The 22648-nt window shown below is 43.9% G+C and overlaps 1 protein-coding gene across 3 annotated transcripts in view; it reads right to left on the bottom strand.

The window, feature by feature from the left end:
* The window catches only part of SYCP2 (synaptonemal complex protein 2), a 551324-nt gene that overhangs the window by 424966 nt on the left and 103710 nt on the right, over positions 1-22648 (bottom strand). For 2 of the 3 annotated variants that reach the window (XM_077252835.1, XM_077252834.1), the window contains one exon: positions 211-299. The exons of the other annotated variant lie outside the window; for it this stretch is intronic. In XM_077252835.1, the coding sequence (XP_077108950.1) occupies positions 211-299 (89 nt within the window). The remainder of the gene's footprint in view (positions 1-210; positions 300-22648) is intronic. 3 annotated transcript variants of the gene reach the window in all.

Raw genomic sequence — 22648 nt, forward strand, 5'->3', positions numbered from 1 at the left:
TGGTTTGAAGGAGAGATCAGGGTCAAGGATTACCCTGAGGCAGCGAGATTGTGGGACTGGGGAGAGGGAGCAGCCATTTACTTTAATGGATAAGTCAGTTGGGGGGGGGTTGAGTGAGATGGAATCATACAAATATATTGAAAAAGTACTTAACTGGCTAACATCTAAACAATATATACAAAGGTTATACAAGGGTTGCTATATACGTACATATTAGCCATCATGCCTTTAGTGAAGATCAGTCTTTTCCTTGCCTCACGAGGGATTGTGTCCAGCATTAGATTCAGCTTACGAACAGCCTACAAGAGAGTGTTTACTTCACTGAAGAAATAGGCACCATTCTACATGTTAGATTAAACGCACATGTAATTGAAATGAGCTGTGGTGCAGGTTTTTAACCCCTTAGTGGCCAGGCCAAATGTTTGAAAACTGACCAATGTCATTTTATGTAGTAATAACTCTGGAATGCTTCAACAAATCCCAGTGATTTTGAGACTGTTTTTTCGTGGCACAGTGTAATTTATGGTAATAGTAAATTTAGGTTGATATGTTTTGTGTTTATTTATATATTAAAAAAAAAAAAAAAAAAAACGGAAATTTGAGAAAAATGCAATTTTCAAACTTTGAATGATTATACCTTTAATCCAGATAGTCATACCACAGAAAAACATTAATAACATTTCACTCATGTCTGCTTTAGATCAGCACCCTTTGAAAAATGTTATTTTATTTTGCTAGCATTTTAGGAGGTTTAAAAATGTGCAGTCATTTTTCATTTTTTCAAGGAAATGTACTTTTTTTTTTTTTTTCAGGGACCTATCCAGGTTTGAAGTGAATATGGGGGTCGTATATAATGGAAAAACCAGGAGACAGTATTACTTAACCATATAACTTAACACTAAAAGGATAGAGGTATATAGGTGAGGGGGTGCTCTCTCCCTGACTCACCCTACCTTACCGCGGAGGTTGGCACCCTAATTTCGACATGACACCCCCACTCAACGACGGCTCTCCCTTAAGACCCTAGCGGGGACTACCAAAGAAAACACCACCACCGACACCAATAATCATTAAAGTGCTAATGTGCTAAAGTGCTTAAATAACACCTGCAAGGTATATATCGATTTTCTCATATACCAAATATTTTATTTCAGGATTTGTTGATGTGAGTCCTGATGCCTAATAACTAGGGTGCAGTTTGTGAGCAGAGATCGATGACGTTATGGTATGTGCCTAATATTAAGATATGGACTAATATATCTTATCTCAGAATAAGTATAGGCTAATAGGTCTTATCTCATCAGTTATAAATATTAGGCAGTATAAAAAGAGAGAAATAACCAATGCAGGACAGTAGTACTATTGCTGGTTCATTTAGATGTTATATTTCCAAAGACAGATAAATAAAGATATGGCGGTTATTAAGGGGTTATTAAGGGGTTAAATCTGCAAAATATCAATTTTTGTTGCAATACTTTGAATGTAGATGAGTATAAAGGTATGTGCACACGCTGAGAATTACTCTGCGGATTTTTTCGGACTGATTTTGGTAAATCCGCAGGTAAAACGCACTGCGGATTTCCTGCGGAATTACCGCAATTTTTTTGCGTTTTTTGTGCGGATTCCACCTGCGGTTTTACACCTGCGGATTCCTATTATGGAGCATATGTAAACCGCACAAAGAATTGACATGCTGCGGAATAAACAGCGCTACATTTCCGTGCGTTTTTTTTCCGCAGCATGTGCACTGCTGATTTTGTTTTCCATAGGTTTACATGGTACTGTAAACTCATGGAAAAACTGCTACGAATCCGCAGCGGCCAATCCGCTGCGGATCCGCAATGTGTGCACATAGCCTAAAAGCTGCATTTTGGGCATTGGCAGAAGATTTTCTCTTACCACCTAGATTTTCCAGTACACAGCTACAAAATTGCACAAAATATAAACTAGGTTCAGACCACATTTAACCTCTTTCAAACAGATGATATACATGAACATCATGTCGTGTGAGTGTATGGAGCTGTTTCCTACAAAGGGTGCCAGATGTGCTATACAGCTGTCACCTCCCTACAACTGCCTGGATTGAAAATATCTTCGATTCCAAGTACAGAAATTTTCCCATTACATTTAAAAAAAAAAAAAAAAACACTTTTAACATATTCTATTTTCACGTGCATCGAATGTCCTGAAGTGCTGTCTTTCAGTCACTTTGTCTCCTTTAGGAAAAGTAACCTAAAAGTCGTAAATACAAATAGAAACTACAGTTCACCATGCAAAAAAAAACCACCACAAAGCTCTATCAACAGAAAAATAACATAAATGCCAGAGCTCATAATTTCTGTCTCTCCGTACACTGTATGGTAATTAAATGGTGGCATTACAAAAATACAATTGTCTCAAAAAAAAAAGTTGATGGGGAAAAAAATGGAGGTTTCTTTAACACCTTATTGACAGAGCCAATTTTGACCTTAATGACCAAGCCAAATTTTACACTTCTGACCAGTGTCATTTCATGTAGTTATAACTCTGGAAAGCTACAACAGATCCCACTGGCTCCGAGACACTTTTTTTTTTACATATTGTACTTTATGATAGTGGTAAAATTTCTTTGATTTATTTGTGACAATTGCAATTTTCAAACTTTGAATTCTTATGCCCTTAAATCAGAGAGTTACCGTATATACGGTATGTACCTGCCTGCGAGCCCTCGGTGGCACTGCATCTCGTTTGTTCCGGCGCCAGCAGCTCTGTCTTCTGGCCAAGCTACAATTACAATTAGCTACATCAAGTTTTATATCAGGGGCTGCTAAAAAAAAAGGGGGGCAGCGGTGAAGGGACTGCGGTACTTAGTCCTACCTCTGAAGCTTCAGCAGTGACAAACGACTCCACTATCATAGGGCTGTGGGATCCCCTGGAGGAAGAGTTGTCCTCACTCTCTGAAAATTGCTCTACTTCAAAGGCAGATTCTGTTTCACTGCCGGAGCAAAGTCGGCTGTATGCTTGCTCCACACTGAATGTTCTGCGGGCCATTGTCATTTTATACGCTTGCCTAACAAAACAACTAAACCTCATCTAACATTACTAGCCCTAAAGCTAATCTAACACTACTAGATCTCAACCGAATATAACACAAGTATTTTTGTTTATATACCGGTACATTTTTTTTCTGTAACCCTAACCCTAATAACTATAACTGCAAAAAATTAAAAAACAAAAGTTAATAGAACAAATGGGGTGACAGAAGGGGGCAGTGATCAATGAGGTTTAGGGCATAAACATGGAGATAGAAATTTGATTTTTGTGACTTATTCCTCACTGACAGGGCAGCCCTCGGACGTAGTGTATCTCTCTTCTCTCCCACATAACTACAAGGAGAGACGAGAGAGGCACAGTCCAAGTGCTGCCATATTTACAAATATTGAGGGCTTTTGATCACTGTGATAGGGTATATTACAGTTATCAAAAGTCATCAGCCAATCAGAAAAATCCCAGCTGTTGATGGGTGCAAGGAGACAGATCTTGTCAGCGCACTAAACATGTGACAAAGAGGATGCATGCACTGATCGTCGCTCCGCTCTGCATTCTGTCGTTTCCACGGCTGTTAGTAGTGAATAACTAATTACTTTGCACCAAAGACTTGGGGAAATTCCCTGGAATATACAGAGATGCACTGCAAAGTAATCATCATAGGTAACAGAGTCGAGATAGCATGCCTTCCAACATGGCGCCTCCTCCCCTCACATCAGCCAGAGTGAGAGCAGCTAAGACTGCTGCAGCAAAGCTGGTGAGATTTGCTAGGCTGACCTTAGACCCTGAGGACCCCTGAAATGATTTACAATCTGATCGGTATGCTCCCAGGAAGAGAGAGATACAAAGTGTGTGTACGGGAGGCAATATCGCACCACTCTCACAGCAAGGCCATGTGCACACGTTCAGTATTTTTCGCGGGTTTTTTTGCGTTTTTTCGCTATAAAAACGTGATAAAAACGCGAAAAAAATGCTAACATATGCCTCCTATTATTTACAGTGTATTCCGCATTTTTTGTGCAAATGTTGCATTTTTTTCCACGAAAAAATCGCATTGCGGAAAAAAAAGCAACATGTTCATTAAAAATGCGGAATTGCGGGGATTCCGCACACCTAGGAGTGCATTGATCTGCTTACTTCCCGCACGGGGCTGTGCACACCATGCGGGAAGTAAGCAGATTATGTGCGGTTGGTACCCAGGGTGGAGGAGAGGAGACTCTCCTCCACAGACTGGGCACTATATAATTGGTCAAAAAAAAAGAATTAAAATAAAAAATAGTCATATACTCACCTTCGATGGCCCCCGGAGTGTTCCCGCCTCTCACCGCTGCATGCTGCCGCTTCGGTTCCTATAGATGGTGTGGTTCAGGACCTGCGATGACGTCGCTGTCTTGTGATTGGTCGCGAGACTGGTCATGTGACCGCTCACGTGACCGCGACATCATCGAAGGTCCTGAACCACACCATCTAGGAACGGACGCCGCTGAGGATATCGGCTGTCTACAGAGGGTGAGTATAACCATTTTATTTTTTTTATTATTTTTAAACATTCTATCTTTTACTATAGATGCTGCATAAGCAGCATCTATAGTAAAAAGTTGGTCACACTTGTCAAACACTATGTTTGACAAGTGTGACCAACCTGTCAGTCAGTTTTCCAAGCGATGCTACAGATCGCTTGGAAAACTTTAGCATTCTGCAAGCTAATTACGCTTGCAAAATGCTAAAAAAGACGCGAAAAAAAAGGGAAAAAAAACGCAAAAAAAAAAATGCGGATTTCTTGCAGAAAATTTCCGGTTTTCTTCAGGAAATTTCTGCAAGAAATCCTGACGTGTGCACATACCCCAACAGTTAAAGGGAATCTGCCACCTCATTTTGCCGCTATAAACTGCGGCCAACGCCATTAGAGGCTTATCTACAGCATTCTGTAATGCTATCTAAGGTGCTATAGTGGTATCTAAATTAGTACTAATGGGAAACAGGTTCAACGTGAAAGCAGATATTTAAACATACAAAAAGACACGTATGCAAGAACAATGATAGAAAACTTTATTAACCCCTTCATGACCCAGCCTATTTTGGCCTTAATGACCTTGCCGTTTTTTGCAATTCTGACCAGTGTCCCTTTATCATGTAATAACTCGGGAACGCTTCAACGGATCCTAGCGATTCTGAGACTGTTTTTTCGTGACATATTGGGCTTCATGTTAGTGGTAAATTTAGGTCGATAATTTCTGCATTTATTTGTGAAAAAAATGGTAATTTGGCAAAAATTTTGAAAATTTTACAATTTTCACATTTTGAATTTTTATTCTGTTAAACCAGAGAGTTATGTGACACAAAATAGTTAATAAATAACATTTCCCACATGTCTACTTTACATCAGCACAATTTTGGAAACAACATTTTTTTTTGCTAGGAAGTTATAAGGGTTAAAATTTGACCAGTGATTTCTCATTTTTACAACAAAATTTACAAAACCATTTTTTTTAGGGACCACCTCACATTTGAAGTCAATTTGAGGGTTCTAAATGGCTGAAAATACCCAAAAGTGACACCATTCTAAAAACTGCACCCCTCAAGGTGCTCAAAACCACATTCAAGAAGTTTATTAACCCTTCAGGTGTTTCACAGCAGCAGAAGCAACATGGAAGGAAAAAATGAACATTTAACTTTTTAGTCACAAAAATGATCTTTTAGCAACAATTTTTTTATTTTCCCAAGGGTAAAAGGAGAAACTGGACCACGAAAGTTGTTGTCCAATTTGTTCTGAGTACGCTGATACCTCATATGTGGGGGTAAACCACTGTTTGGGCGCACGGCAGAACTCGGAAGGGAAGGAGCGCCATTTGACTTTTTGAATGAAAAATTGGCTCCAATCTTTAGCGAACACCATGTCGCGTTTGGAGAGCCCCCGTGTGCCTAAACATTGGAGCTCCCCCACAAGTGACCCCATTTTGGAAACTAGACGCCCCAAGGAACTTATCTAGATGCATAGTGAGCACTTTAAACCCCCAGGTGCTTCACAAATTGATCCGTAAAAATGAAAAAGTACTTTTTTTTCACAAAAAAATTCTTTTAGCCTCAATTTTTTTATTTTCACATGGGCGACAGGATAAAATGGATCCTAAAATTTGTTGGGCAATTTCTCCTGAGTACACTGATACCTCACATGTGGGGGTAAACCACTGTTTGGGCACAAGGTAAGGCTCGGAAGGGAAGGAGCGCCATTTGACTTTTTGAATGAAAAATTATCTCCATCGTTAGCGGACACCATGTCGCGTTTGGAGAGCCCCTGTGTGCCTAAACATTGGAGCTTCCCCACAAGTGACCCCATTTTGGAAAGGAGACCCCCCAAGGAACTTATCTAGATGCATAGTGAGCACTTTGAACCCTCAGGTGCTTCACAAATTGATCCGTAAAAATGAAAAAGTACTTTTTTTCACAAAAAAATTCTTTTAGCCTCAATTTTCTAATTTTCACATGGGCGACAGGATAAAATGGATCCTAAAATTTGTTGGGCAATTTCTCCTGAGTACGCCGATACCTCATATGTGGGGGTAAACCACTGTTTGGGCGCATGGCAAGGCTCGGAAGGGAAGGCGCGCCATTTGACTTTTTGAATGGAAAATGAGCTCCAATCGTTAGCGGACACCATGTCGCGTTTGGAGAGCCCCTGTGTGCCTAAACATTGGAGCTACCCCACAAGTGACCCCATTTTGGAAACTAGACCCCCCAAGGAACTTATCTAGATGCATAGTGAGCACTTTAAACCAACAAGTGCTTCACAGAAGTTTATAACGCAGAGCCGTGAAAATAAAAAATAATTTTTCTTTCCTCAAAAATGATTTTTAGCCCAGAATTTTTTATTTTCCCAAGGGTAACAGGAGAAATTGGACCCCAAATGTTGTTGTCCAGTTTGTCCTGAGTACGATGATACCCCATATGTGGGGGTAAACCACTGTTTGGGTGCACGGCAGGGCTTGGAAGGGAAGGCACGCCATTTGGCTTTTTCAATGGAAAATTAGCTCCAATCATTAGCGGACACCATGTCGCGTTTGGAGAGCCCCTGGGTGCCTAAACATTGGAGCTTCCCCATAAGTGACCCCATTTTGGAAACTAGACCTCCCAAGGAACTAATCTAGATGTGTGGTGAGCACTTTGAACCCCCAAGTGCTTCACAGAAGTTTATAACGCAGAGCCATGAAAATAAAAAAAAAATTTCTTTTCTCAAAATTTTTTTTTTAGCCCTGAATTTTTATTTTCCAAAGGGTAACAGGGGAAATTTGACCCCAATAGTTGTTGTCAAGTTTCTCCTGAGTACGCTGATACCCCATATGTGGGGGTAAACCACTGTTTGGGCACACGTCGGGGTTCGGAAGGGAAGTAGTGACGTTTTGAAATGCAGACTTTGATGGAATGCTCTGCGGGCGTCACGTTGCGTTTGCAGAGCCCCTGATGTGCCTAAACAGTAGAAACCCCCCACAAGTGACCCAATTTTGGAAACTAGACCCCCAAAGGAACTTATCTAGATGTGTGGTGAGCACTTTGAACCCCCAAGTGCTTCACAGAAGTTTATAACGCAGAGCTGTGAAAATAATAAATACGTTTTCTTTCCTCAAAAAAAATTTTTTTAGCCCTGATTTTTTTATTTTCCCAAGGGTAACAGGAGAAATTTGACCCCAAGATTTGTTGTCCAGTTTCTCCTGAGTACGATGATACCCCATATGTGGGGGTAAACCACTGTTTGGGCACATGCCGGGGCTTGGAAGTGAAGTAGTGATGTTTTGAAATTCAGACTTTGATGGAATGCTCTGCGGGCATCACGTTGCGTTTGCAGAGCCCCTGATGTGCCTAAACAGTAGAAACCGCCCACAAGTGACCCCATTTTGGAAACTAAACCCCCAAGGGAACTTATCTAGATGTGTGGTGAGCACTTTGAACCCCCAAGTGCTTCACAGAAGTTTATAACGCAGAGCCGTGAAAATAAAAAATCATTTTTCTTTCCTCAAAAATAATTTTTTAGCCCGCAATTTTTTATTTTCCCAAGGGTTACAGGAGAAATTGGACCCCAAAAGTTGTTGATCAGTTTCTCCTGAGTACGCTGGTACCCCATATGTGGGGGTAAACCACTGTTTGGGCACACGTCGGGGCTCGGAAGGGAGAGAGCACCATTTTACTTTTTCAACGCAAGATTGGCTGGAATCAATGGTGGCGCCGTGTCACGTTTGGAGACCCCCTGATGTGCCTAAAAAGTGGAAACCCCTCAATTCTAACTCCAACACTAACCCCAACACACCCCTAACTCTAATCCCAACCCTAACCACAACCCTAACCCCAACACACCCCTAACCCTAGTCTTACCCCTAATTCCAACCCTAACCCTAAGGCTATGTGCTCACGTTGCGGATTTGTGTGGATTTTTCCGCAGTTTTTGAAAAATCTGCAGGTAAAACGCACTGCGCTTTACCTGCTGATTTACCGCGGATTTCCAGTGTTTTTTGTGTGGATTTCACTTGCAGATTCCTATTATGGAGCAGGTGTAAAACGCTGCAGAATTGCACAAAGAATTGACATGCTGCGGAAAATACAACGCAGCGTTTCCGCGCTGTATTTTCCGCACCATGGGCACAGCGGATTTGGTTTTCCATAGGTTTACGTGGTACTGTAAACGTGATGGAAAACTGATACGAATCCGCAGCGACCAATCCGCTGCGGATCCGCAGCCAAATCCGCACCGTGTGCACATAGCCTAATTCTAACCCTAATTCCAACCCTAACCCTAATTCTAACCCTAATTCTAACCCTAATTCTAACCCTAGCCCTAAGTGCAACCCTAGCCCTAAGTGCAACCCTAGCCCTAAGTGCAACCCTAGCCCTAAGTGCAACCCTAGCCCTAAGTGCATCCCTAGCCCTAAGTGCAACCCTAGCCCTAAGTGCAACCCTAGCCCTAAGTGCAACTCTAGCCCTAAGTGCAACCCTAGCCCTAAGTGCAACCCTAAGTGCAACCCTAGCCCTAAGTGCAACCCTAAGTGCAACCCTAAGTGCAACCCTAAGTGCAACCCTAAGTGCAACCCTAGCCCTAAGTGCAACCCTAAGTGCAACCCTAGCCCTAAGTGCAACTCTAAGTGCAACCCTAGCCCTAAGTGCAACCCTAAGTGCAACCCTAGCCCTAAGTGCAACCCTAAGTGCAACCCTAGCCCTAAGTGCAACCCTAAGTGCAACCCTAGCCCTAAGTGCAACCCTAAGTGCAACCCTAAGTGCAACCCTAGCCCTAAGTGCAACCCTAAGTGCAACCCTAAGTGCAACCCTAGCCCTAAGTGCAACCCTAAGTGCAACCCTAGCCCTAAGTGCAACCCTAAGTGCAACCCTAAGTGCAACCCTAAGTGCAACCCTACCCCTAACCCTACCCCTAACCCTACCCCTAACCCTAATGGAAAAACAATAAAAATAATTATATTTTCTATATTTTATTATGGGGGTGATAAAGGGGGGGGGATTTATTTACTATTTTTTTTATTTTGATCGCTGTGATAGAACTTATCACAGCGACCAAAATGTGCAGGAACGAATCTGCCGGCTGGCAGATTCGGCGGGCGCACTGCGCATGCACCCGCCATTTTCCAAGATGGCGGCGCCCATGAAGAAGACGGCCGGACACCGGGAGGGACATCGGAGCTAGGCAAGTATGGGGGGGTGGGATTGGAACACGGGGGGGGGGGGGATCGGAGGACCTGGGGAGCGGACAGGAGGACCGGGGGAGCCGACAGGAGGGAGGAGGGGAGCGGAACGGAGATCGGGGCAAAAAGGACGACTGGGGAGGTGATCGGTGGGGTGGTGTGGGGGCAGGTTGGGGTCTCCAGCCATGGCAGATGCTATTGCAGCATCGGCCATGGCTGGATTGTAATATTTCACCATTTTCATAGGTGAAATATTACAAATCGCTCTGATTGGCAGTTTCACTTTCAACAGCCAATCAGAGCGATCGTAGCCACGGGGGGGGGTGAAGCCACCCCCCCTGGGCTGAAGCACCACTCCCCCTGTCTCTGCAGATCGGGTAAAATGGGAGTTAACCCCTTCTCCCGATCTGCAGGGACGCGATCATTCTGTGACACAGCATATGCGTCACAGGTCGGATTGGCACCGACTTTCATGACGCATACGCTGTGTCACAGGTCGGGAAGGGGTTAATACATATAAAAAGTCAGTAAAATATTGTAGCCAATAGTGCTTAATGAGCCAAAAATAGCAACAAAAGGCGTCACCAACAGGAGGGCAAGATATTAACAAAAATAAATAAATAAACACATAGCAAGACCACAATGGGATGAATAGGAAAAAAGGGATCGTACACAAAGGGTTAGTATAAAATAGTTACCAGAGATAAATATAAATAAGTATAAATATATACCCCAGTGTTAGGAACCAAAAAATCCTAAATATGTAAACAATGATGAAAATGGATTCTGGACCATGGGTAAGAATAAAGGTGCATAGTGTAAAGACTTGGGGGGGAAAAAAAAAAAACACAAGCCAAGTCCTAGCTACCCAGGTACATAAAACCCAAATGTACAAATAAATCAATCAATGTGGTCAGCATAAATAAATATGAATGAATCTTACCAGCACATGTGTGGAGACGCCGCAACCCCTATGCGCATTTCGGCAGAGTGCCTTCCTCAGGGGGAATGGATGTTGCTATTTTTGGCTCATTAAGCACTATTGGCTACAATATTTTACTGACTTTTTATATATATGTATTAATAAAGTTTTCTATCATTGTTCTTGCATACGTGTCTTTTTGTATGTTTAAATAAACCATTATGAAAAATTGCCTATGCTTCTTTTGCTAATAGCAGATTCTATTCCGCTACTCCACTATGAGCGGGAAATGGTGAGTTATGATAATATACAGTGGGGAAAAAAATATTTAGTCAGCCACCAATTGTGCAAGTTCTCCCACTTAAAAAGATGAGAGAGGCCTGTAATTGACACCATAGGTAGACTAACACTATGAGAGTGAAAATGAGAAAACAAATCCAGAAAATCACCTTGTCTGATTTGGCAAGATTTATTTTGCAAATTATGGTGGATAATAAGTATTTGGTCACTTTAAAACATGTAAGATTTCTGGCTCTTACAGACCTGAAACTTCTTCTTTAAGAGGCTCCTCTGTCCTTCACTCATTACCTGTAGTAATGGCACCTGTTAGAACTTGTTATCAGAATAAAAGACACATGTCCACAACCTCAAACAGTCACACTCCAAACTCCACTATGGTGAGACCAAAGAGCTGTCGAAGGACACCAGAAACAAAATTGTAGTCCTCTACCAGGCTGGGAAGACTGAATCTGCAATTGGGGTGATGATGAAACCCACTGTGTGAGCATTAATAAGAAAATGTAAGACATACAAGACCACTGATAATCTTCCTTGATCTGGGGCTCCACGCAAGATCTCTCCTCGTAGGATCACAAGAACGGTAAGCAAAAATCCCAGAACCACAAGGGGGGACCTAGTGAATAACCTGCATAGAGCTGGGACCACCGTAACAAATTCTACCATCAGTAACATACAACGCCATCAGGGACTCAGATCCTGCATTGCCAGACGTGTCCACCTGCTTAAGCCAATATATGTCCGGGCCCGTCTGAAGTTTGCTAGAGAGCATTTGAATTATCCAAAACAGTATTTGGAGAATTTCATATGGTCTGATGAAACCAAAGTAGAACTGTTTAATAGAAAAAAAACTCGTCGTCTTTGGAGGAGACAGAATACTGAGTTGCATTCAAAGAACACCATACCTACTGTGAAGCATGGGGGTGGCAACATTATGCTTTGGGGCCGTTTCTCAGCAAAGGGACCGGGACGACTGATCCATGCACATGAAAGAATGAATGAGGCCATGTATCGTGAGATTTTGAGTGCAAACCTCCTTCCATCAGCAAGGGCATTGAGGATGAAACGTGGATGGGTCTTTCAGAATGATAATGATCCTAAGCACACCGCCAGGGCAACAAAGTAGTGGCTTTGTAAGAAGCATTTGAAGGTCCTGGAGTGGCCTAGCCAGTCTCCAGATCTCAACCCCATAGAAAACTTTTGAAGGGAGTTGAAAGTACATGTTGCCCAGAGACAGGCCCAAAACATCACTGCTCTAGAGGAGATCTGCATGGAGGAATGGGCCAACATACCACCAACAGTGTGTGCCAACCTTGTGGAGACTTACAGAAAACGTATGACCACTGTCATTGCCAACAAAAGATATATAACAAAATATTGAGATGAACCTTTGATAATCACCAAATACTTATTTTCCACCATAACTTGCAAAATAAATATTGCCAAATCAGACAAGGTGATTTTCTGGATTTGTTTTCTCATTTTGACTCTCATAGTTGTGGTCTACATATGGTGTCAATTACAGGCCTCTCTCATCTTTTTAAGTGGGAGAACTTGCACAATTGGTCGCTGACTAAATACTTTTTTCCCCCACTGTATATGCCTTCCTTATTATACATGTAAATTATTCTTCTTTTAAAAAGGCAGTAAGGTTGGTAATTAGCCCTAATTCTCTGAAGATAAGAGGAATGTGTCAATATTCTTGTTTTAATAGTTTTTGGTTTTATGAAGGGGAATCTTCTAGAGAGGTTTTCTATAAAATAAGAGATAAGCAATTCAAAGGAGGGAAATTATGTTTTAGGGATCACTTAATGTTTTTTTTTTATTGTCCTGCTCTAAAATTCTGCACTGGAATGTCAGGGGCTTGGGGGAAGCGGTCAAGAGATGTGCTGTGTTCTCTTAGACCCAACAATTTCAGCCTGGTATTATTCGTCTCATATGACCCGTGAGAGACGCTAATCTAATAGAAGGTCGTGGGTGGGTCCAGAATACCATTCAGTTTCTTCTACTAATGTATGGGGAGTAAGAATTTTAGTGCATAGATCAATGCCATTTATCTGTTCCTCTCAGGAGGATGTCACTTACCCTGGAAGATCCAGCGTTAGATGGTCACATTGGGAAAACACAGGTCTTCTATAGAGATGGTGTGACTCAAGCCCTATTTTAAATGGATTTCCTTTCTTTCAGCGCTGAGAGGGTTAAGGACTCTTTCCATGCTGGCTAAGACCATACGGCCTGGTTGTTCTCAGCTGCAACTGCTTACCATTTACTCCCTCTATATATTCTGGCTCTGGGCGTTTAGTCCCTGCCAGTGAAAGAGTAATTTTTCTGTGCTTAGTGCTAAAGCTGAGTAGTTTGAGTGATATGTAGTTTGCTGAAGTGCCTGTGTGTTTATCTCCTGGTCCCTATTCCCATTTAATTTAGCCCTCACTGTCTCTATGCTCCTCCCTATTGTTAGTCAGTGCTTTTGTATGATAGAGGTCCTATTTTGTCTTTGCGTCTTGTTGACCTTACATTTCTGTCCCATGACTCATGGGGTGGGGAAAGGACAGATTAGGGTGTAACAGGAGCATAGTAAGGTTAGAGGCCTGGGCTTCTCTACCTTCAAGAGTACAGGGATAATTAGGGTCCCAGTTCCCGGGACAGTTGGAGCCCCTCTACCTTATAGAAGACTGTCACCAGCATGACAGTTCCCCCTCTAAAATAGATAGTGATGAAAGATTTATGTCTTGCTTGTACCATATACAATATTAACTTTATTATAGTAGCTTTGTACATTCCACCCCCTTACTCAGCGGAAATCCTTAAAAGGATTATTTCTTTTATAAATTCCCTTCCAGAGACACTGGTTTTTATAGTAAGGGATTTTAACACCTATCTCTATCTTTTCTGGGATAAATTTCATATGGGAAATATTTTTCAAAAAGTGCAATATACAGCGCTACATTATCTGTTAAAGGAGGTTGGCATAGTGGACCTATGGACAACAAGTCATCCTGAGGTCAGACAATATTCCTGTTATTCCGCCTCCCATCATTCTTTGTCAAGAATCTGAATCAATCATACCCTATATTGAATCGGTGAGGTATCTGCCAAGGAGTGTCTCTGACCATTTGCCTATACAGGTACAACTGCAGATAGGTGTTGTGAGGTCTCCAGAGGGATATACATGGCGACTCAATCTTTTTTTGGCTGCAACTAATTGGCCACTCTTAGCTTTAGAATATTTTCATTTTAATGATGGGTCGCCATCGACAGAATTTATATGGATTGGTATGAAAGTGCCACGTCCACCTGGGGTTAGAAAATCACTACGCATTGTGAATCGCAGATCTTCCATTTAGCCTGTGTATTTGCGTCCCATATTAAACGGATTTGGTTTGCTTTGGTGTTGAAGAGATTAACGATCCTTTCTATACTGGTCAGAAACTTGCAGCTCCATTTTCAGCTGCTTCCGATCTGGTCATTACCTCTCCCTATGAAACCTCGCCAGACCTTCTCTGTCTTGCCAGCGAAAGCTTTGCTTCCTAGCTCCTTGGAGACGCTGTGCCGAATTAGAGATCATTGTTGCAACTGGAGATTCTTGATTGCTGTTTTTGGGTGTATGCTTTAATCATTGTCCTTTTCCCATTTGGTTGGTACATTCCTATCCTTACCTATATTATTATTATTTATTTACATAGCACCAATAATTCCATGGTGCTGTACATGAGAAGGGGTTACATCAAAATACAAATTTCACTTACAGTAAACAAACTAACAATGACAGACTGGTACAGAGGGAAGAGGACCCTGCCCTTGCAGGCTTACATTCTACAGGATTATGGGGAAGGAGACAGTAGGTCGAGGGTTGCAGTAGCTCCGATGGTGTTGAGGTGCCCGTGTGGTCATTACAGGTTCTAAGTTTTCTTGAAGAGGTGGGTTTTCAGGTTTCTTTTGAAGGATCCAAATGTGGTGGATAACCGGACGTGTTAGGGCACAGAATTTCAGAGGATGGGGGATATTCGGGAGAAGTCTTGGAGGCGATTGGGTGAGGAGCGAATAAGCGTGGAGGAGAGAAGGAGGTCTAGGGAGGACCGGAGATTATGTGAAGGAAGATATTGAGAGATTAGATTGTAAATATACGGAGGAGAAAGGTTATGGATGGCTTTGTAGGTCAGTGTTAGTAGTTTAAACTGAATACGCAGGGAAATTGGGAGCCAGTGAAGGGATTTGCAAAGAGGGGAAGCAGGAGTGTAGCGAGGAGAGAGATTAATTAGTCGGGCAGCAGAGTTAAGGATGGACTGGAGGGATGCGGAGTGTTAGAAGGTAGGCCACAAAGGAGGATGTTGCAGTAGTCGAGGCAGGAGATGATTAGGGTATGCACAAGCATTTTGGTACAGTGAGGGTTGAGGAAAGGAAGGACTCTGGAAATATTTTTGATCTGGAGGCGGCGAGAGCTTGGATATACGGTTTGAAGGACAGGGCAGAGTCAAGGGTTACTCCGAGGCAGCGGATTTTGGGGACAGGGGAAAGTGTGATTTCATTTATTTTGATAGATAGATCAGGTAGGGAAGATATGCAAGATGGAGGAAAGATAACTAGTACAGATTTGTCCACATTGAGCTTGAGGAAGCGAGAGGAGAAGAAGGAGGATATGGCCGATAGACACTCTGTGATTCTGGAGACCAGAGAGGTGACATCTGGGCCAGAGAGGTAGATCTGAGTGTCATCAGCATATAGATGGTACTGAAAGCCATAGGACCTTATGAGTTGTCCCAGGCCGAGTGTATAGATTGAGTAGAGTAAGGGTCATAGGACAGAGCCTTGAGAGACACCAACAGAGAGGGGGGTGAGATGAAGATGTAGTATGGAAGTAGGAAACGCTAAATGTGTGGTTGGTAAGGTATGAGGAGATCCAAGATAGGGCAAGGTGTTTGACACCAAAGGAAGAGAGGATCTGTAGTAGGAGGCAGTGGTCAACTGTGTCGAAGGCAGAGGACAGGTCTAGAAGGAGGAGTATAGAGAATTGTCTGTTAGTTAAGGCTGTAAGTAAGTCGTTAGTATTTTTGGTCAGGGCAGTCTCAGTGGAATGGTGGGGACGAAAGCCAAATTGTAGGTAGTCGAAGAGAGAGTTAGATGCAAAGTGAGAGGAAAGTTCAGCATGGACGTGCTGCTCAAGTAGTTTCGAAGCAAATGGGAGCAAAGATATGGGGGATAGGTTGACATAGCGCTTGGGTGAAGGGATGGCTTTTTGTAGATAGATGTGATTGTGGCATGTTTGAAAGCAGAGGGGAAGGTACCAGAAGTTAGTGATAGGTTGAAGAGATGGGTTAGGGATGGGATTAGTGTGGTGGTGAGATTGGGGAGGAGGTGGGATGGGGTCAAGCGCACAAGTGGTGAGGTGTGATTTGGAGAGAAAATGAGCAAGCTCCCCTTCAGTGATTTTGGAGAAGGAAGTTATGGGGTTAGGGCATTGGTATGGTATACAAAGGGGTTGTGGTGGTTTTACAACAAAGACTTGCCTTGTTTGGTCTATCTTATTTTTGAAGTGCGTGGCAAAGTCCTTGGCAACGATTAGGGAACTCGGAGGGGGCAGTGGTGTGCGGAGGAGCGAGTTAAAAGTGTTGAACAACTGTTTGGGGTTCTGGGATAATGAAGATACGAGGGATGTAAAATAGGATTGTTTAGCAGAGGCGAGAGCTGATTTGAATGCAAGTGTTCCTTAGTGCAGTGGCGCCCCTCCATATTCATCTCGATGCAGGGAGGGGAGCTGACTGACCCAGAAAGTAGTGGCGCCGCAACTTCCTGGGTCAGAGAGGTCCCTGAATCCAAGATGCTGCAGCGTCTGTGCATGTCAGGATGATGAGATCATCTCTCACTGCAGACATCACAGCGGAAGAGGAGGAAGATGACATGGGAGGACACAGGAGCAGGTGAGCACTCAGAGCTGAAGATGGGGGGGGCTGGTGAACAGGGGAGACTGGTGACAGGGCAGGCTGTGCTGTATACTGGTGAACAGGGAAGGCTGGTGAAAAAGGGAGGCTGCTGTGCTGTATACTGGTGAACAGGGGAGGCTGCCTCTATATACTGGTGACAGGGGAGGCTGCTGCTGCTATATACTGGTGAACAGGTGAGGCTGCTGCTATATACTGGTGACAGGGGAGGCTGGTGCTGCTATATACTGGTGAACAGGGGAGGCTGGTGCTGCTATATACTGGTGAACAGGGGAGGCTGGTGCTGCTATATACTGGTGAACAGGGGAGGCTGGTGCTGCTATATACTGGTGAACAGGGGAGGCTGGTGCTGCTATATACTGGTGAACAGGGGAGGCCGGTGCGGCTATATATTGGTGACAGGGGAGGCTGGTGCTGCTATATACTGGTGAACAGGGGAGGCCGTTGCTGCTATATACTGGTGACAGGGGAGGCTGGTGCTGCTATTTACTGGTGATAAAGGAGTCTGGTGCTATGCAGGCTGGGGTTTGGGGGAAGCTGACGCTTTAGAATGTGGATTAGGGTTCATATTCCTATAGAAGTTTTTAGTGGCGCTATAAAGTTAAATCTACTTTAATATGCAAATGAGGGCATTTTGCATTACTCTTGTATTTGTATACCAATGCTTGTCTTTATTCTCAGCGCTCCGTTAGTAAAAGTGAGTGCTGTCTAAAATCAGCTTGCAAGTCTGCGCTTACTCACTTAGGCTGGTTTCACACTTGTTTTTTTTTCAAATCAGGCAAAATCAGGTTATTCAGTCAAATCCTATTCTTTTCAGGATCCAGTTTTTATCCATTCACTTTAATGGTGTCAAGAAGCAACCTGAAGTAACTGGATTCTACCTGACACCATTAAAGTGAATGGGCAAAAACTAGATCCTGAAAGGATCAGGATTTGGCTGAAAACCTGATTTTGCCTGATTTGAAAAAAAAAAACCTCAAGTGTGAAACCAACGACACTGGATGAGTGCAGCAGCGCGCTCCAAGTGTCAGTGTGGGTGCACACAATGTAGCTGCAGGCTTGCTCTGACGCCTGCTTCCTGTCCGCTCTTGGCTTCCGTTTGAACACCTTCAGTAAAGAGGAGGGGTGAACGAGCAGACAGCATGTCTCTATATCACTAGGCCTCTCCTCACTGAAGCAATGGTTAGGTCACCTATTTTAATCTCTTGATGACTTTGAAAAGCTGAAGGTGTAAAAAAAACACTCAAAAGACCGAACCTGTGCACAGCAAGTGCAGAAGTTCATTCTTTTAGTGTTTAACCCCTTCATGACCCAGCCTATTTTGACCTTAATGACCTGGCCATTTTTTGCAATTCTGCCCAGTGTCTCTTTATGAGGTAATAACGCTTCAACGGATCCTAGCGATTCTGAGACTGTTTTATCGTGACATATTGGGCTTCATATTAGTGGTAAATTTAAGTTGATAATTTTTGTGTTTATTTGTGAAAAAATTGGAAATTTGGAGAAAATTTCGCAATTTTCAAATTTTTAATTTTTATTCTGTTAAACCAGAGAGTTATGTGACACAAAAGAGTTAATAAATAACATTTCCCACATGTCTACTTTACATCAGCACAATTTTGGAATCAATTTTTTTTTTTCTGTTAAGATGTTATAAAAGTTGACCAGCAATTTGTCATTTTTACAACAAAATTTACAAAACCATTTTTTTACGGACCACCTCACATTTGAAGTCAGTTTGAGGGGTCTATATGGCAGAAAATACCCAAAAGTGACACCATTCTAAAAACTGCACCCCTCAAGGTGCTCAAAACCACATTCAAGAAGTTTATTAACCCTTCAGGTGCTTCACAGCAGCAGAAACAACATGGAAAAAAAAAATGAACATTTAACTTTATAGTCACAAAAATGATCTTTTAGCAACATTTTTTTTAATTTTCCCAAGGGTAAAAGAAGAAAGTGGACCCCAAAAGTTGTTGTCCAATTTGTCCTGAGTACGCTGAAACCCCATATGTGGAGGGAAACAACTGTTTGGGCACACGGCAGGGCACGGAAGGGAAGGAGCACCATTTGACTTTTTGATTGGAAAATTACGGTAGCTCCAATCGTTAGCGGACACCATGTCGTGTTTGGAGAGCCCCTGTGTGCCTAAACATTGGAGCTCCCCCACAAGTGACACCATTTTAGAAACTAGACTCCACAAGGAACTTATCTAGATGCATAGTGAGCACTTTGAACCCCCAGGCGCTTCACAAATTGATCCGTAAAAATGAAAAAGTACTTTTCTTTTCACAAAAAATTTCTTTTAGCCTCAATTTTTTTTATTTTCACATGGGCAACAGGATAAAATGGATCCTAAAATTTGTTGGGCAATTTCTCCTGAGTACACCGATACCTCATATGTGGGGGTAAACCACTGTTTGGGTGCACAGCAGAGCTTGGAAGGGAAGGAGCGCCATTTGACTGGAAAATTAGCTCCACTCGTTAGCGGACACCATGTTGCGTTTGGAGAGCCCCTGTGTGTCTAAACATTGGAGCTCCCCCACAAGTGACCCCATTTTGGAAAATAGACCCCCCAAGAAACTTATCTGGATGTGTGGTGAGCACTTTGAACCCCCAAGTGCTTCACAGAAATTTATAACGCAGAGCCATGAAAATAAAAATCTTTTTTTTCCCCAAAATTCAGTTTTTAGCCCGCAATTTTTATTTTCACAAGGGTAACAGGAGAAATTGGACCCCAAAAGTTGTTGTCCAGTTTGTCCTGAGTACACTGATACCCCATATGTGGGGTGGAACCACTGTTTGGGCACATGTCGGGGCTCGAAAGGGAAGTAGTGACATTTTGGAATGCAGACTTTGATGGAATGGTCTGCGAGCGTCAAGTTGCGTTTGGAGAGCCCCTGATGTGCCTAAACAGTGGAAACCCCCCCAATTCTAACTCCAACCCTAACCCCAACACACCCCTACCCCTACTCCAAACTGTACCCACAAACCTAACCCTAACACACCTCTAATCCTAATCCCAACCCTAACCCTACCCCTAATCCCAACCCTAACCTTAACTTTAGCCCAACTCACTTTAGCCCAACTCTAACCCTAATGGCAAAACTGGGGTGGGAGGGGGTGATCACTGGGGCAGGGGGCGGAGATCAGTGGGGCAGGGGGCGATCACTGAGGCGGGGGAGATCACCGGGGCGGGGGCACATCAGCGGGGAAGGGGGCACATCAGCGTTGAAGGGGGCACATCAGCAGGGAAAGGGGCACATCAGCGGGGAAGGGGGCACATCAGTGGGGCAGATCACCGAGGCAGGGGGCGATCACTGGGGCAGGGGGGAGATCAACAGGGCAGGGGGCGACCACCGGGGCGGGGGCAGATCCGCAGGTGAGATCAGCGTGGCATGGGGAGATCAGCGGGGCAGGGGTGATCGGGGTGATCACTGGGGCGGGAGGGGGATCACCAGGGGCAGGAGGGGGCTGTCAGGCGCGGGGGGGCTGAGATGCAGCAGCAGATGGAGCCAGCAGTAGCGGGGAGGTGATAAGGGGGTGATCATCGGGGCAGGGGGAAGGGAGCAGACAGCGGGGGGGAGTGGAGAGCAGCAGAGGGGAGTACCTGGCGGCTGAGATGATGGCAGCAGCAGCGGCAATGATGACGGCGGCGGTCGTGGTATGTGGCAGTGCAGCAAGCAGGCACCTCGCTGTTCAGTATCCACGGACGGCATGAAGCCGGACAGCGAGGCAGCCATGGTTTACTCCGCCCCTCCACATCTGAAAGGAGAGAGCGTCACATGGACGCTAGCTCCAATCAGATCTGGGGGGTGGTGGCAAAGTGGTCACTAGAGCGATTGTAGCCACGGGAAGGGGGGGGCAAAGCCACCCTCCCTGGGCTCAAGTACAAGTCCCCATGTTCCTGCGGGTGGGGAGAAATTTCAGTTAACCCTTTCACCTGACCCGCAGGAACGCGATCCCACCATGACGCACACGCTGCGTCACAGGTCAGATTGGCACAGACTTTCATGACGCATACGCTGTGTCATACGTTGGGAAGGGGTTAACCTGGCTGTTATACCACTCCCCAGTTGCTAAAATTTGACTGAAATGCCAACTCTCTGAGACTTTTAAATTACAGAAAATTGCTATGCACGGATGTTCATTGTCGCACTCTCTCTTTGACCTGGCCATTAAACCCTTAGTGCGTCACCTAAGAGCGTCAAGAGATTTTACTGGATTAAAATGTGAAGAAATAGAAGAGCGAGTGAGTCTCTATGCAGATGATAGGCTGCTATTTATTGATAACGAAACTTTCTCAATCAGTTTAATAATGTCAATCTTAACAGACTTTGGAAGGTTGTCAGGTTTATCAATTAATTTGAATAAATCTGTCCTGATGCCAGTAGATCCTCTGCCAAAATGTAGACAAGTTTATTAAATACTTGGGAATAATTGTCAGTACCAAGCCTAAAGAATACGTAACATTAAATGTAGACCTTTTCTTAGATAAATTTAGAACTAAGGTTAACATATGGTCCAAACTCTCGCTATCCGTTATACGTAGAGGAAATCTTATCAAGATGATCCTTATGCCACAATTGTTATATGTACTACATAATGCTCCTTGTTGCCCTCCCCCCCCCCCCCCCCCATATTTTGCAAAGTACAAACCATGTTCAGAGAATTAATATGGCGTAAACAGCATGCTTGAATAAAACTACAAACTTTCCAATGTATTAAGGATGAGGGTGGACTGGCCCTTCCTGATTCATGGCTATAATTTATTGCATCCCAATTACAACACCTCCATGGATGGGGAAGTAGAGATGACATTAGGAAGTCGGTTGCTTTTATTTTACAGAATATGCAATTGGCCTCACCTCTGTGTCTTCTGGAGTCTGGGATTGTGTCCTGGAGGGAATTCTCTCTCCAACATTGGCGTTAGTTATAAAGTGTGGGACAGAGCAAAGAAGCTAATGGGTGTTAAAAGGAACCTGTCAGCAGGATTGAGCACAGTAACCTACACAGTGTCAGTCCGGCGCCGTTATACTGAATAAAATGATAGCTTGGCTGATGAAATCTGTCTTGTGTTTGTTTAATCTTTATTTTCAGTTTAGACTCTAAAGGTACCTTCACACGAAACGACATCGCTAGCGATCCGTGACGTTGCAGCATCCTGGCTAGCGATTTCGTTTCGTTTGACACGCAGCAGCGATCAGGATCCTGCTGTGATGTCGCTGGTCGCTGAATAAAGTCCAGAACTTTATTTGGTCGTCCGATCGCTGTGTATCGTTGTGTTTGAAAGCAAAAGCAACGATACCAGCGATGTTTTACACTGGTAACCAGGGTAAACATCGGGTTACCAAGCGCAGGGCCGCGCTTAGTAACCCGATGGTTACCAGCGTAAAAGTAAAAAAAACAAACAGTACATGCTCACCTGCGCGTCCCCCAGCGTCTGCTTCCTGACACTTACTGAGCGCCGGCCCTAAAGTGAAAGTGACGTCACCGCTGTGCTGTTAGGGCCGGAGCTCAGTCAGTGTCAGGAAGCAGATGCTGGGGGACGCGCAGGTGAGTATGTACTGTTTGTTTTTTTTACTTTTACGCTGGTAACCAGGGTAAACATCGGGTTACTAAGCGCGGCCCTGCGCTTAGCAACCCGATGTTTACCCTGGTTAGCCGGGGACCTCGGCATCGTTGGTCGCTGAAGAGCGGTCTGTGTGACAGCTCTCCAGCGATCAAACAGCGACGCTGCAGCGATCGGCATCGTTGTCGCTATCGCTGCAGCGTCGCTTCGTGTG

The sequence above is a fragment of the Ranitomeya variabilis genome, chromosome 4 (assembly GCF_051348905.1).
Source record: "Ranitomeya variabilis isolate aRanVar5 chromosome 4, aRanVar5.hap1, whole genome shotgun sequence".
Taxonomy (NCBI): Eukaryota; Metazoa; Chordata; class Amphibia; order Anura; family Dendrobatidae; genus Ranitomeya; species Ranitomeya variabilis.